Raw genomic sequence first — 14,584 nt, 5'->3', positions numbered from 1 at the left:
TGGCCCTCCTAAACACTGGTACCAGTACTCCCTCTGCATGCCTGCTTTATGAATGGTGGGGCAGGGAAGACAGATTCTAACACTCCATCGTGCTCGCTTACCAGTCTCTCCTGGGGTGGTTTAGCCTGGAGGAGAGGAGGCTCAGAGGTGACCACATTGCTGTCTACAGCTACCTGAAGGGAGGTTGTAGCCAGGTGGGGGTTGGTCTCTTCTTCCAGGCAACCAGCAACAGAACAAGGGGACACAGTCTCAGGTTGCGCTGGGCAAAGTATAGGTTGGATGTAGGAGGAAGTGCTTCACAGAGAGAGTGATTGGCATTGGAATGGGCTGCCCAGGGAGGTGGTGGAGTCACCATCCCTGGACGTGTTCGAGAACAGACTGTATGAGGCACTTAGTGCCATGGTCTGGTTGATTGGCTAGGGCTGGGTGCTAGGTTGGACTGGATGATCTTGGAGGTCTCTTCCAACCTGTTTGATTCTAAGTGTATTTCAAAGTTTGATTCTATGATTCTAAGTGTATTTCAAAGTTTGATTCTATGATTCTAAGTGTATTTCAAAGTTTGATTCTATGATTCTAAGTGTATTTCAAAGTACTTTATAAATCTTAATATAGGATGATACAGCTCATGTTAGAGAAGAACACACATCCAGGGAGGGCCGAAGCAGGGGTACCACACAGCAGAGAGAAAGGACACTCTACATAGTTCTCATAAAGAAAGAAATGTTTTAAGGGTGAAAATGAAAAGACCCACAAGGTCTTCCAGTGAGATTACAAGGAAGAAGCACACAACTTCTATCTTGATGTTTGCACAAACATCAAAGGCAGAGGCTAGCCTCAAGGGTTCAAAGAGCCAGCATGATTTTGGAAGCCTGCCCTGCAGCACTGGGCTGTGGGCATGTGTGTGTGTACCATGCCTCCTGCATTGTCCCAAGGCCTGATCAGCCTTAACCCATAGCTATGGATCATCAGCCTCTTCCTCTTCATTTGTTCTTAGACTTATTACAAAATATAGATCATCAGCCTGAAATGTCAAATAATCATCAGTAAAGTACAGCTATGCTACTCCAGCATTTCCCAGCAGAGAAGCCATACCAGTATTTCCTTTTTATTTACTGCTACCTGCTTAGAAGTCTGGATGACAGTTGTGTATGCAACCAGATGCCGTTAATGGACAGACTCTAAGGCTCCCAGGACTCCTGCTGCAAATATTAAAGGTGGTCTTGTACAGGAGGGGTAGATGTCAAGAATTTCTCCAGTTACTGCTCCTTCTCCACATCACTAGGACACCTCTTGTCACTCGGCATCCTTTCCTATGAACCTAGGCAGGACACATCCCTTTCCCCTGCAAAGGGCTGCAGCTAACATTATGCTTTCCTGAAAGCATCAGCAGCCAGACTTTCCCTTGGGAATGCTACCTGCAGCATAACTCCTTGTCTCCTTTTCCCTGGCCATATTGCTGCCTGATGAATTCAAAGCATTGCTGTTTCTTTCTGTAGCTCTTTTCTTGGCTTTCCATCAACAAGATTATATTCTATGAGAACAGAACCATGACCAGGCTGAATGCTTGCCCTATTGCTCAGTCCAGTTAACCAAGAACTTTCACCTGTGTTTCACTGAGGATTTTTGCTCATGATGCATTTGCATTACAGCTTGCTATGATTGAGTAAGGACCACGATGATTCCTATTGTGCATGGGTCACTAGTACTGCTGAGGCACATTAATCCCAGAGATGGATTCAAGAATGAAGGAGAGGGAGGGTTCTTACAGACCTCACATAATGAGACTATTAGACTTTGACATTTACTAATTCAGCTTCCAGTTTTCTGAATAGGTGTCTCTGTGTGACTGGGCTACTGGATTTAGCAGAACTGTCCTGCTTTACTTCAGCCTTGTTGTATGAAGATGAGAGAGGACGAAGACTTGAGGTGAGTGTACTTTTTCTCATTTATTTTAAACAGAAGTTGGGGCAGTCTCCTTCTCTTTTCCCTCCCTCCTTTTCCTTTCCCTTTCCTTCCTCTCTGTCACTTGTTTTCCTGCACTCCTGCATGAACACATTTGAAATTCACTGGTTTAATATGACTAACTTCATTGAAGTTATTCTCAATATCCAGGATAGCATCTCAAACTAACAGAAGCTCTAGTCTGTTGTTTCAACACTTAACTCCTTATAATATATAGGGAGTGGTACACAGCATTTACTATGGCACTGTACTAGAGGGAAATAGGAGTAAAGGCATTGAAGTTAACTCTCCTAGTTTCAAGTATCTCCCTGAGTCACAACTGAACTAACAAAGAAAGGATTAACAGAGAAACATCACCTGTTTCAAGAGAAAGTACATGGATATTCTGGCTTCATCTACTACTTTTGGAAGCTCTTCACATGCTCAGGAGCATTCAGGAAAAATCACTCCCTAAGCATGTGTAATCAGGTACTGAAATGGACAAAACTGACAGTAGGTAACCTTACCATGCTGGGACCCATGGAAGTGATCAGAATGATAGATTAAAAGCCAACCAAACACCCCCCCCCCAAAAAAAAATCACAATCAATCAAAAAAGCCAAGCAAACAAGACCACCACCACCCAAAACCCCAACCAAACCCCCTAAATGGGCAGTTCCTGTTTCTTGTGAAACAGTTGGCTATGTGCAAACTTTTAACATGGTAATATGTTGCACTACTCTCAGTTTAAATTCAACCTAAAGGACATCCCTGTGCCACAAATCATTTGCAGATGCCACCAAGCTGGGTGGTTGTGTTGATCTGCTAGAGAGTAGGAAAGCTTTGTAACAGGATCTGGACAGGTTAGACCAGTGGGTTAAGGCTAACTGCAAGAAGTTCAACAAGGCCAAGTGTCAGGTCCTCCACCTGGGTTACAAGACTGCATGGTAAGCTACAGATGTGGGGATGTGTGGCTGGAAAGCTAAGACTTGGAGAAGGATCTGGGGGTATTGGTTGACAGTTGACTAATCATGAGCCAGCAGTCTGCCCAGGCGGCCAAGAAGGCCAACAGCATCTTGGCTTGGATTAGAAACTGTGGCCAGCAGGCACCTCTGCTATGGGGATAGGCTGAGGGAGCTGAGGTGGTTCAGCCTGGAGAAGAGAAGGCTCCAGGAGGACCTAATAGGAGTTTGCCAGTACCTGAAGTGGGATACAAGAACACTGTTCACAAAGGCACTTTGCAGTGGCTTCAAATTAGAGGAGTGGATTTAGACTGGATGTTAGGAACAAGTTCTGCACCATGAAGGGTGGTGGAACACTGGAACAGGTTGCCTGGGGAGGTCATTCAGACCCCATCCCTGGAGATATTCAAGGTCAGGATCAACAAGGTTTCTGAGCAACCTAATCCAGTGGGGGATGTCCCTGCTCACTACAGAGTGGTCTTGGACATTTGGAGGTCCCCTCCAACCCAAGCCATTCTATGATTGTATGTGATCCAGGAGAACCTTAATCTTATTTCAGTGTTTGCATTAAGCTGAACTCATTTGAAAAGAAAACCTTAAAGGAAATAAAGTTCCTGCAAGATATTGGAATAACTGATTTTTAATTCAGAAAGGTTTTGGGGTTTTTTTGATAGCTTTTCAGCATAGAAAGCAATTCAGAAATAAAAATTCTCATTTCTTTCATCAGGAGTTTCATCTCTACTCCTTTGATGGTCAATGGCAAAATGAATTATACTACAAAAAAGGCTTGGTGGCTCTTCTCAGACACCCTGATCCAGCGTGATACTGAGCTTCCTTGAAAGACAGCCAGGTAAGATCAGCATGGAAATACTTGACATCTTGCAAAAGGGGCCAAGAAAAGATGAGCAAATGCTAATGAGCAAAGGTGGTGAATGAAACCTGGTGAATGAAACCCACTAGTTTAGAAAGCATGTAGCAGAACTGAAGACCTGGGCAGTCACTCAGACTTTCACTGTTCTGTTCCCCTTCCATTCGCTACAAGACTGAGATCACTTTCCCTGGAGGTGTTCAAGCAAAGCCTGGATGAGGCACCTGGTGCCATGGTCTAGTTGATTGGCTAGGGCTGGGTGCTAGGCTGGACTGGATGATCTTAAGGATCTCTTCCAACCTGGTTGATTCTCTGATTCCATGACAGGGCTTGCGCCAGTAGCACAGAGGGTAGAAACCAGTATTACTTCAGCATGAGCAGAGCACCTGTACTGAGTAAACCCTTGGAGACTGCCCACGTGTGAATAAACAGTGACCATTTAATTATTTTGAGTCCTGATGATCCTAGATTTGTTTTCAGAAAATGAAGGACTATTTTCCTTAGTCATATGTTACAGTATATACATCAAAAAAGCAAATTGCACTTGGGAGTTAAAGATAAATTGACATGCTCTTAAAAATACATACTGGTCTGGGCTCCTCAATGCAAGAGAAATGTTGAGGTGCTGGAACGTGTCCAGAGAAGGGTGACAAGGCTGGTGAGAGGCCTGGAACACAGCCCTGTGAGGAGAGGCTGAGGGAGCTGGGGGTGTGCAGCCTGGAGGAGGCTCAGGAGTGAACCTCATTGCTGTCTACAATTACCTGAAGGGAGGCTGTAGCCAGGTGGGGTTGGTCTCTTCTGCAGGCTGCCAGCAACAGAACAAGGGGACACAGTCTCAAGTTCTGCTGGAGGTGATATAGGCTGGATGTTAGGAGGAAGTTGCTGGCAGAGAGAGTGATTGGCATTGGAATGGGCTGCTCAGGGAGGTGGTGGAGGCACCATCCCTGGATGTGTTCAAGGAAAGCCTGGCTGAGGCACTTAGTGCCATGGTCTAGTTGACTGGCTAGGACTGGGGGCTAGGTTGGACTGGCTGAGCTTGGAGGTCTCTTCCAACCTGGTTGATTCTATGATTCTATGATTTCCTTTTCTTTCCTGTTCTCTAATGAATTTATAATTTAATTGAAGAAACTACTAGATTCCTTCCAACTTCCAGTGCAAATCTGAAAGGAGATCAGGCTGCTTATGCAAGTCTTCTCAAAATCAAAGTCTGTTCAAGCACAGAAAATAGATACTCAAAATAAGAATGGCATTCAGTTGTCTCCTTCAAAGCTTGGAGCCTACATATCTTCATACTGGTGGTCCAGTTATGATCATTATTATAAATAATTATCAATAGTTATAAATGAAGCTAAAGTAATTATATATTACTGGATACTGCAATGGGCTGCCCGGGGAGGTGGTGGAGTCACCATCCCTGGAGCTGTTCAAGGCAGAATTGGAAGTGGCACTTGGTGCCATGGTCTAGCCTTGAGCTCTGTGATAAAGGGTTGGACTTGATGATCTGAGGTCTCTTCCAACCTTGGTGATACTGTGATATATACACATATATATATATGTATACACTACCTCTTCCCTTGGGCAAACCACTGCTTTTTGGGTAAATTACAGAGGGGTATTATTACAGCATTGTCAAATGTATGCCAGAGTAGCAAACAGATTTAATCCAATTAATTCAGCTGTAGAATGAGGCAGAGGATGGAAACTTGTATAGCAGAGTTCATGATGGGACCCTCTGCTGAAGGCTGCAGTGTAAACTCCTTGCTTTTCTTAAGAGAAAGGGCACCCCTCAAACCCAAATCCACCACAGTGGCACTGTTCAGGGTCTCAGCTGGCAGGAGGCTGACTAAAAAGACCAAAAAAGCCTCAACCCCCTAAGTAGAAAAAATGCTTTCCTTCAGAGTTCTTTATTCAGATTTTGAGATGGATTTAAATTTAGAAGTGATAACATGAGAGCAAGAAAGTGTTAAAACTGAGGATACTTTTCACTTGTGTTACGTGAGCTAAGAGGTTTCTTGTTGCTGCTGGAACTGCAACTGTAGCTGAGACAGGGTCAGAAAACCCTGAGGCTTAAATACAGAAGCTTCAAGGCAAGGACTGTATAAAAATAAATTCCAAAGAGCTTAATAACATTGTACAGTGGCTGGTGTCAGAAGGAAACTGGAGGCTCTTAGATCAAAACCTAATCACTGAAAAGCAGTGATCCATTGTTTTAGCCAGAGAGTCATTCTTTCACCCACTGGGGCAATGTTTTTTTTCTCACCAGCATCCTGACCTACAGCTAACTTGGCAGTGTATAAATGTACATGGCACTGACAATGTAACACTTGGAGCAAAAATACTTTGGGATGAACGTGGTTAAACCGTCAGCAGCCTGATCCAAAATCTGCTAGGAACCTTTTGCTTGACTTCAAAGGAATTATTATCAGCATTTCAGTGAACTTCTCCTACTGAAAAAGGAAAAAAAAGCAAAGTTTAAAGAGGGAGCTGTGCCTCTCAGCTTACTGCCAAGGCTGTCCTTCATGTGGAATTGAAGGCAGGCAGAGCTTGCAGACAGCCCAGGCCACCTCTGCAGACAGCAAAGTGGCCACGCAGGGACACCCTCTGCTTCTCTGCAACGAGGCCAGACAAGGGGGGAAATGTCTGCTCTTTCTTAGTTTCCTATCTCAGAAGACTTTATTTATGCATTAGTCGACCTTTCTAGCCATTAGGACCATCTTGCTTCAGCAGTTAATTAACACAAGTGCCATAATTTAATACAGTTAATGTTACTTGATGCCCTTTAATGTACCTTCCATTAGTGATATTATTGTAGTATTACCCTGTAAATTAAAACCAGATCAAGACTAAGAGAGGCTCTCTTTAATTAAGGTATTGGCACACTACATGGGCCATTATTCATTGGAAAAAAATCACCCTGATTTAGTGAAGCAGACCATTGGTAAGTCAGAATGAGTTCATGTAGATGATTTGGTTCCTTGAGTAACATGAGCACAGTGGGGTTGCTGAAATTGCCAGCAGCCACGTTTCCTTTTTGTTCCTCATCTTCACAAACACACAACGGAAGTGGTAAATTGAAGATGAATAAACAGGTGGTAATAAAGGAAGTAAGGCATTCATCAAGAGTATATAGGGATTTTTTTCTCTAGTGCAGCGTACATCAGGCTTATTTTGTACCAAAATGCAAAGCAAGGACAAATCAAACTCTGTATGAAGTGGGTAAATCCTCTAGCTATAATCCACTGTATCATAGTATCATCAGGGTTGGAAGAGACCTCACAGATCATCAAGTCCAATCCTTTACCACAGAGCTCAAGGCTAGACCATGGCACCAAGTGCCACGTCCAATCCTGCCTTGAACAGCTCCAGGGACAGCGACTCCACCACCTCCCCGGGCAGCCCATTCCAGTGCCCAATGACTCTCTCGGTGAAGAACTTTCTCCTCACCTCAAGCCTAAATCTCCCCTGGCGCAGCCTGAGGCTGTGTCCTCTTGTTCTGGCACTGGCCACCTAAGAGAAGAGAGCAACCTCCTCCTGGCCACAACCACCCCTCAAGTAGTTGTAGACAGCAATAAGGTCACCCCTGAGCCTGTAAAATATTAACCACACAAGCATCCTTTATGTCCAATATGGCAGCTTTAAGGTAGATGCTTTTCACTCTCATTGATCCTAAAAATATAGTGTGAAACAAATTACATTTTGTGCTGCCTTTAGAAATGTGTTGTGAGCTTTGTTGATTTGAACTATATTTAACCTATAGGTGATTTTTCTGTCAGTAAAAGAACCAGCTTTAAAATGTGTCTGCTAACATGACACAGACCCACCACATGTCAGGCTCCGTGGTAACATCCCTTTTGTATCTCGTCCTCATGGAACAACCTAGTCTAGCGTTACTAAATGTATATAAATGTCTAGGTCCCAAAGATCAGGATATCAAACACTAGCAAGAAATAAATGCATAGATGAAGTGGTAGCCTGTTTGCCAGTTAATATTCTAAATTAAAAGGCACTGGCTGGAAAGCTGAGCTGAATCAGGATGAGAAGCACAAAATCCCTGATAGAATCATGGAATCAACCAGGTTGGAAGAGACCTCCAAGATCAGCCAGTCCAACCTAGCACCCAGCCCTAGCCAGTCGACTAGACCATGGCACTAAGTGCCTCAGCCAGGCTTTGCTTGAACACCACTAGATATGGTGACTCCACTACCTCCCTGGGCAGCCCATTCCAATGCCAATCACTCTCAATGGCAACAACTTCCTCCTAACTCCCCCCAGCCTATACTCCCCCCAGCACTACTTGAGGCTGTGTCCTCTTGTTCTGTTGCTGGTTGTCTGGGAGAAGAGACCAACCCCCACCTGGCTACTGCCTCCCTTCAGGTAGTTGTAGACAGCAGTGAGGTCACCCCTGAGCCTCCTATTCTCCAGGCTAAACACCCTCAGCTCCCTCAGCCTCTCTTCATAGGGTTTGTGCTCCAGGCCCTTCACCAGCTTTGTTGCCCTTCTCTGGACACGTTCCAGCACCTCAGCATCTCTCTTGAATTGAGTGGCCCAGAATTGGACACAGTACTCAAGGTGTGGCCTGGCCCCTCATCATGTTCCTATGCTTAGGGCATGTCAGGTACCTGTCTGTATCGCTGATTTGTAGTCTCTGGTGAGGCCCCATAAGGTGTCTGGTAGGAGACCAAAAAGACCCAAAACTGGGTGTCAGTGAGCCCACTGCAAGTTACATTTGGTGCAGCTGTATAATCAGGGGAAGTATACCATAGCCCCACAGCTACTCAGCAGTAAGCAAGCCAGTGGAGTCTTTAACAACGAGAGCTCACTATGGATTGAAGGAAAGGCCACCAAATCCCCTAAGAGCTGTTCTTCTCATTAGCAGAAGAGTGATAAGACTTCACATTAATCTAATCTAGTGAGATACCATTACACATCAGATATTTCTTTTAAAACATATGTTCAATTACAGCAGCCTTTAGACAACAAGCTCCAGCATCAGATAAGTTCTCTGTGCAGTCACGCTTCATTTCTACAGAGAACTCTGCAGCAGATTGAAATGCCCCAGATGTGCTTGGAAGGTTTCTGTTTCTAATTTGCATGCAATGCACTTTCCCTAATCCTTCAGATGCTTTCTTTGATAAAGTGCTGATAGTCTAATTGAAGTCAGACTAAGCTCCAAATGAGTGTTTCAAAGGGAAGCAGCTTTTCCTTAAAGCATAAGGACTTTAGAATCCTGAGTTTTTGATGTAATGCCTCTCTAGAGCTAACCTACGTGGAGTACAGTGGAGAAAGGATACCCATGAGGGTGACAGAGCACTGGAGCAGGCTGCCCACAGAGGTTCTGCAGTTTCTTTTGCTGGGGACACTCAAAACCTGCCTGGATATTTTCTCATTGAGGTGCTGGAACATGTCCAGAGAAGGGCAACGAAGCTGGTGAGGGGCCTGGAGCACAAATCCTACCAGGAGAGGCTGAGGGAGCTGGGGGTGTTTAGCCTGGAGAAGAGGAGGCTCAGGGGTGATCTTATTACTGTCTACAACTACCTGAAAGGGCATTGTAGCCAGGTGGGGGGTGGCCTCTTCTGCCAGGTAACCAGCAATAGAACAAGGGGACACAGTCTCAAGTTGTGCCAGGGTAAGTATAGGCTGGATGTTAGGAAGAAGTTCTTCACAGAGAGAGTGATTGGCATTGGAATGGGCTGCCCAGGGAGGTGGTGGAGTCACCGTCCCTGGGGGTCTTCAAGAAAAGACTGGAGGAGGCACTTAGTGCCATGGTCTGGTTGATTGGATAGGGCAGGGTGATAGGTTGGACTGGATGATCTTGGAGGTCTCTTCCAACCTGGTTGATCCTATGATCCTACACTAGGTGGTTCCACTCTGGCAGGGGTGTTGGATTGAATGATCTTTTGAGGTCTGTTCTGACCCCTGACATTCTGTGTGATTCTGTGAATTGGGTTATTTTTAATAGAATCATAGAATCAAGCAGGTTGGAAGAGACCTCCAAGATCATCCAGTCCAACCTAGCACCCAGCCCTGTTCAATCAACTAGACCATGGCACTAAGTGCCCCATCCAGGCTTTGCTTGAACACCTCCAGGGACGGCGACTCCACCACCTCCCTGGGCAGCCCATTCCAATGCCAATCACTCTCTCTGCCAACAACTTCCTCCTAACATCCAGCCTAGACCTCCCCTGGCACAACTCAAGACTGTGTCCCCTTGTTCTGTTTCTGGTTGCTTGGCAGAAGAGACCAACCCCCACCTGGCTACAACTTCCTTTCAGGTTATTGTAGACAGCAATGAGGCCACTTCTGAGCCTCCTTTTTTCCAGGCTAAACAACCCCAACTCCCTCAGCCTCTTTTGTACATACTGAGGCTAACTTTACCAAACTATTTCAAGCAGTATCCTAAGTTGTCTGTGATCTACTTACCCTACCAAGAGACTTCTGAAAAACAACGCACAATGTATCCAATGAGAATAATAATTCTTAACTACATAAGGTACAGTGAGAATTCTTAAAGGAGCAGCATTTACCTTGTGCTTTTGCACAGTCAATTAGTGATTTTGTATGTATATATATGTATTTGGTGTGGACACAGAGGAGTAACTACCTGCTGAGCCTACAATCCTAAGAAATGTATTTTGATGTCATACAAAAATCTATCAGCACTGCAAAAGCAGTCTTGTATTCAAACTTGTCTCTGGCATCAATTCTTCCTTTAAATGAAGTTAGAGGAATATTTCCCACTAGATTGCATCACAGTAATTATATTCTATTTTGATTTTAGCAATATGGAAATGCTTATGAACATGAAAAGCTTGTATGAAACAGGCAGAAAAAGGCAAACTCACTACATGAGGAATAGAGTCACTGGTGTTTTATGGAATCACTGTCTTGTTTTTTCTTCCCCTCAGTCCTATGTCTGCAATAAATGCCCTGCCATGCCCTGCCAAGCTACATCAGTGTTTATGACCCTGTTTTTTTTTACAGGATGATCTGAACTGTCTACAGAAGAAACAGAAGTGAAGGACGTGTGAGTTAGACAGGTGAGTATATTACTGACAGAGAAGGTTCCATTTTTCTTTTGAACAAGCTGGCATCTGAGGGATATGTAAAGGGTATTGCCCTCCTGCTTGAGATCATCAGTCACATGCTAGTTGGAGTTGGGAAGAAAATTTCCCAATAGGAATGTCATTGCACAGTTATTGTTTTGGGGACTACAGCACCTGCTATCAGCCACTGCTTTCCCTGGAGGCACTACTTGTCTTGAACACAGCTGAGTAATCGTCTTTGTTTTATTCACATCAGGCTTGCTAAGATACTGTTGATTCTTTCCATTTTACTTCATTTTCACTGTATTCCAGAGCCAGTTAAAGTACCAGGAATGGACTCTAATGTCTGCCACCTTCCTTGTTCACAGGCAGCTCATAGTCAGACCTAGAGGGAAGGGTCTGCGCAAGGGCTGCTGTATCAATCACACTTTACATTATGGGTCTGAAAAAGTCAAATGATAAAAGAGAATCTCTCTTCTTTAGTTAACTGCCATCATATCAGACCCCAAGTACACAAAAGCAGAAAGTGTCCTATCATCAGAATGAATTCCTGAGCCAGTGGAAGAAATTGTTCATACTGGTAGGATTCAGTCATTTATCTACTCTAGTACTAGTAGGATCCAGTAGTCCACCCTCCACCAAAACCTCACTTCCAAGTCCCATGAACCTAACTTTCTGCTTGTTTGCTAATTCTTATACCATGACTAAGCTGTTTAATTCAACTAATATATTAATCTGTGATTTACACAGTGCTTCTTTATGGCTTCAAGTAACTCTTTTGATGGGTCCTTGCCTGCTTTCTTTAAATACTCCCAATCTCATACTCTTTTCAAGCCTGGGAAAGTAACCATGAAATCAAACAAGCCAGTTTTTGCAGAAGTCCTCATGCATTAGCATCCTCTTTGGGAAGAGTACTTCTGCTTCCTCTTTTATCAGTGGTTTGGAGCATGAAAATAGTGATCATGAGCCATGAATTTTTGACTCAAAACTTCCTCAGGGTCATATGTGTTGGTTTGGGGTTCTGGATCCCAGCAAGTCACACCCTGTGCATCAGGCCTGAGTGCTTCTCCAGGGCAGGGGGACAGCTGAGTCCTGAAGGGAAATACTGATTCCATGTAAACTCCGTCTTCACTGCTTTGCAGACTATGGCCTAACAGCACGTAACACCAGTTATGCTTTACTCTTAAGTGTCATGGTTAAAATGAGCTGAGGCGATATTAACTACCCTCTGTTATGCTTTACTCTTAAGTGTCATAGTTAAAATGAACTGGGGTGATATTAACTATCCTCAGTTATGCTTTACTCTTAAGTGTCATAGTTAAAATGAACTGGGGTGATATTAACTATCCTCAGTTATGCTTTACTCTTAAGTGTCATAGCTAAAATGAGCTGGGGTGATATTAACTACCCTCAGTTATGCTTTACTCTTAAGTGTTATGGTTAAAATGAACTGGGGTGATATTAACTGTCCTCAGTTATGCTTTACTTTTAAGTGTTATAGTTAAAATGAACTGGGGCAATAGTAACTGTCCTCAGTTATGCTTTACTCTTAAGTGTCATAGTTAAAATGAACTGGGGTGATATTAACTACCATCAGTTATGCTTTACTCTTAAGTGTTATAGTTAAAATGAACTGGGGCAATAGTAACTATCCTGCTCATGGGACTCAGGGTTCAAGATCCCGGGCTAGTAACAGTGAACACCTGGGACTTTGTGCTGCTGAGTCAGTAAGTTCTAGGATGACCATAAACAAAATTCAGCTGAGCCAGATTTCCAATGAACACATCCTGGCAGAAAACACTGTCATGTTTGGAGACAGAAAAGGGTTTTGGGCAACCTCTGAAACCAAACACACATTTCTGTTTCTGAAGGTGTATATTCTCTTACCTTCCATATACTCTTATGTCTGAAATGGCATAAAAGTAGCGTGCTAGGTGTTGCTCATCTACATATATTTCTCCAGTTGCTGGCCTAAGCAGTCTTATCCTCAGATCTGTGACAGTAAAGAAATCTCTTAGCTTCTTGGTTGTGTCAAGCTGGCCATAAAGTGAAGCCATGTTATGAAGCCGAGGTCCAGCAAAAAAGGCAAATCTATCTTTGATTTCAAAGTGGATAATTTTACTGTTTGTCATGTACCCAGTAGAGTATTCTTCTGTGCAAATGATTTCTAGGACCGTGTGCTGTGATAAATCCCGTACTGATTTTGGATCCATGTGGAAAGCATCTAAGCAGTCCGTGGCATAGTACTGGTAGGGCTGCCATGTTCGACCATAGTCGAGTGATTTCTCCAGGATCATCTGGTCTGGACGGCCAGATTCAAAAGTGATAACGATGTTATCTGTTAGCTCAATGGTTTTGTTCCAGGAGAGTGTAATATTCACATGAAGAGGCTTTGGGTAATCCTTCCAAGTCGTGGACTGCCAAAATGTGGAGGGATGTCTTCCTTCGAGGTCGAACATCAGTTCTGGAGGATGAGCCAGTTCTTGGGTGCTGGCATCGCATTCGTTATTGCACATGTAGGGGTTCCCCTGGAAAAGAGCAGAGCGGCGTTACAGCAGGCATGGCAGAGGGGACTGCCACACATCAAGGTGTTCCTTGTCTGGCCCAGGAGAACTGCTGCTTTTTCTCCAGGAATGAAACCAAGAAGGAAAGAGAAAAATCAAATGCTTGCAATGGGTACCTTTATCTTAATGAGCTTTATCCTGCCCGCTTTACCTGTTCAAGTGATTGTACAAACATGCACATATACAGCACCTCGTGAAACACATTTTCCTCAGTGTGTTTTAGAGAAACAAAAGAGTTTATTTACCATGAATGACTCAGACTCGTGACTGGGACAAAGAAAACTGAGAACAGTAAGCAAGTCTCTAATAGCTCAGTAACTCCAACTCTTCCTAGAAAGATGCAGCAGCCAAAGAGAGTTTATTTTTAAAACGAGTATGTTCCTCAAGAGCTCTGCTCACAAAAGAAGTGATTTTCAGGGCAAGTGTTTGGAGGTCAGCAGTGCAGCCCATATATATTTGGTATGAACCAGTATCCAGTACACTCTCAAGATTCCTTGCACCCGAGTGTGAAGTTTATCATGCTTAACTGTGCTCCCAGCTTAGCATTGGCTTGCCTTAAAAACAGTTCCACTCACCACCAAAAGTCATTAGAAAAACAGTGTTCTGCCAGCTCTGGGGCTCTCATCAGACATCTGCCATCTTATTACAGGGTAGCAAAGTACTTGAGGAAAGACTTTTCACACAGCACCAGCTCCAATTTATCAGAACAAGATAATCCAGCACTTGATTAGGTGGGAGATGTCAGCAGCTTCAGCTGGAATGCTGCCGAGGTGGCTGGAGCTCTGAACTGGGGGTTGAGTTAAAAACAGCAACAAAAAAGGCTTGCCAGTAGTGCACAGCTTTTACTGCTGCCTGTCCTCTGTAGCAAGGTGAAAGTGAATTATTCTCCTCCTGGCCTTCTGATGCATTAACTTGCACACTACAATCTTGTGTTTCTTCACAAAGCCTATTTTGTCTGTGGATGGGGGATATCTTGTAACAGTTGCGCAGATATCAGACCCTGTAGGCTGCACTGAATCACATCTATCTAATTTCGGCTTTCAACAGTACATTAATATTTTGCTACTTGTTCATTCTCTGTTTGTTCCAGAGAGAAAAGTGCTGTTCTGTCTCCTTCCCTCTGTCTCACACAGGGATTGCATAAAAATGGTCAGGACTGCCGACAGCCATCAGCGCTTGGTGAAGTACAGTGGCATCCTGGCCTGG

General features: G+C 44.0%; 1 protein-coding gene across 11 annotated transcripts in view; it reads right to left on the bottom strand.

Annotated features, from left to right (window-relative positions):
* The window catches only part of NTNG1 (netrin G1), a 202,848-nt gene that overhangs the window by 103,760 nt on the left and 84,504 nt on the right, over positions 1-14,584 (bottom strand). For all 11 annotated transcript variants that reach the window (XM_064147089.1, XM_064147080.1, XM_064147086.1 and 8 more), the window contains exon 3: positions 12,702-13,342. In XM_064147089.1, the coding sequence (XP_064003159.1) occupies positions 12,702-13,342 (641 nt within the window). The remainder of the gene's footprint in view (positions 1-12,701; positions 13,343-14,584) is intronic.

This window comes from Pogoniulus pusillus, chromosome 8 (genome assembly GCF_015220805.1).
Source record: "Pogoniulus pusillus isolate bPogPus1 chromosome 8, bPogPus1.pri, whole genome shotgun sequence".
Lineage (NCBI taxonomy): Eukaryota > Metazoa > Chordata > Aves > Piciformes > Lybiidae > Pogoniulus > Pogoniulus pusillus.
This window is presented reverse-complemented; position numbering and strand designations above follow the sequence as displayed.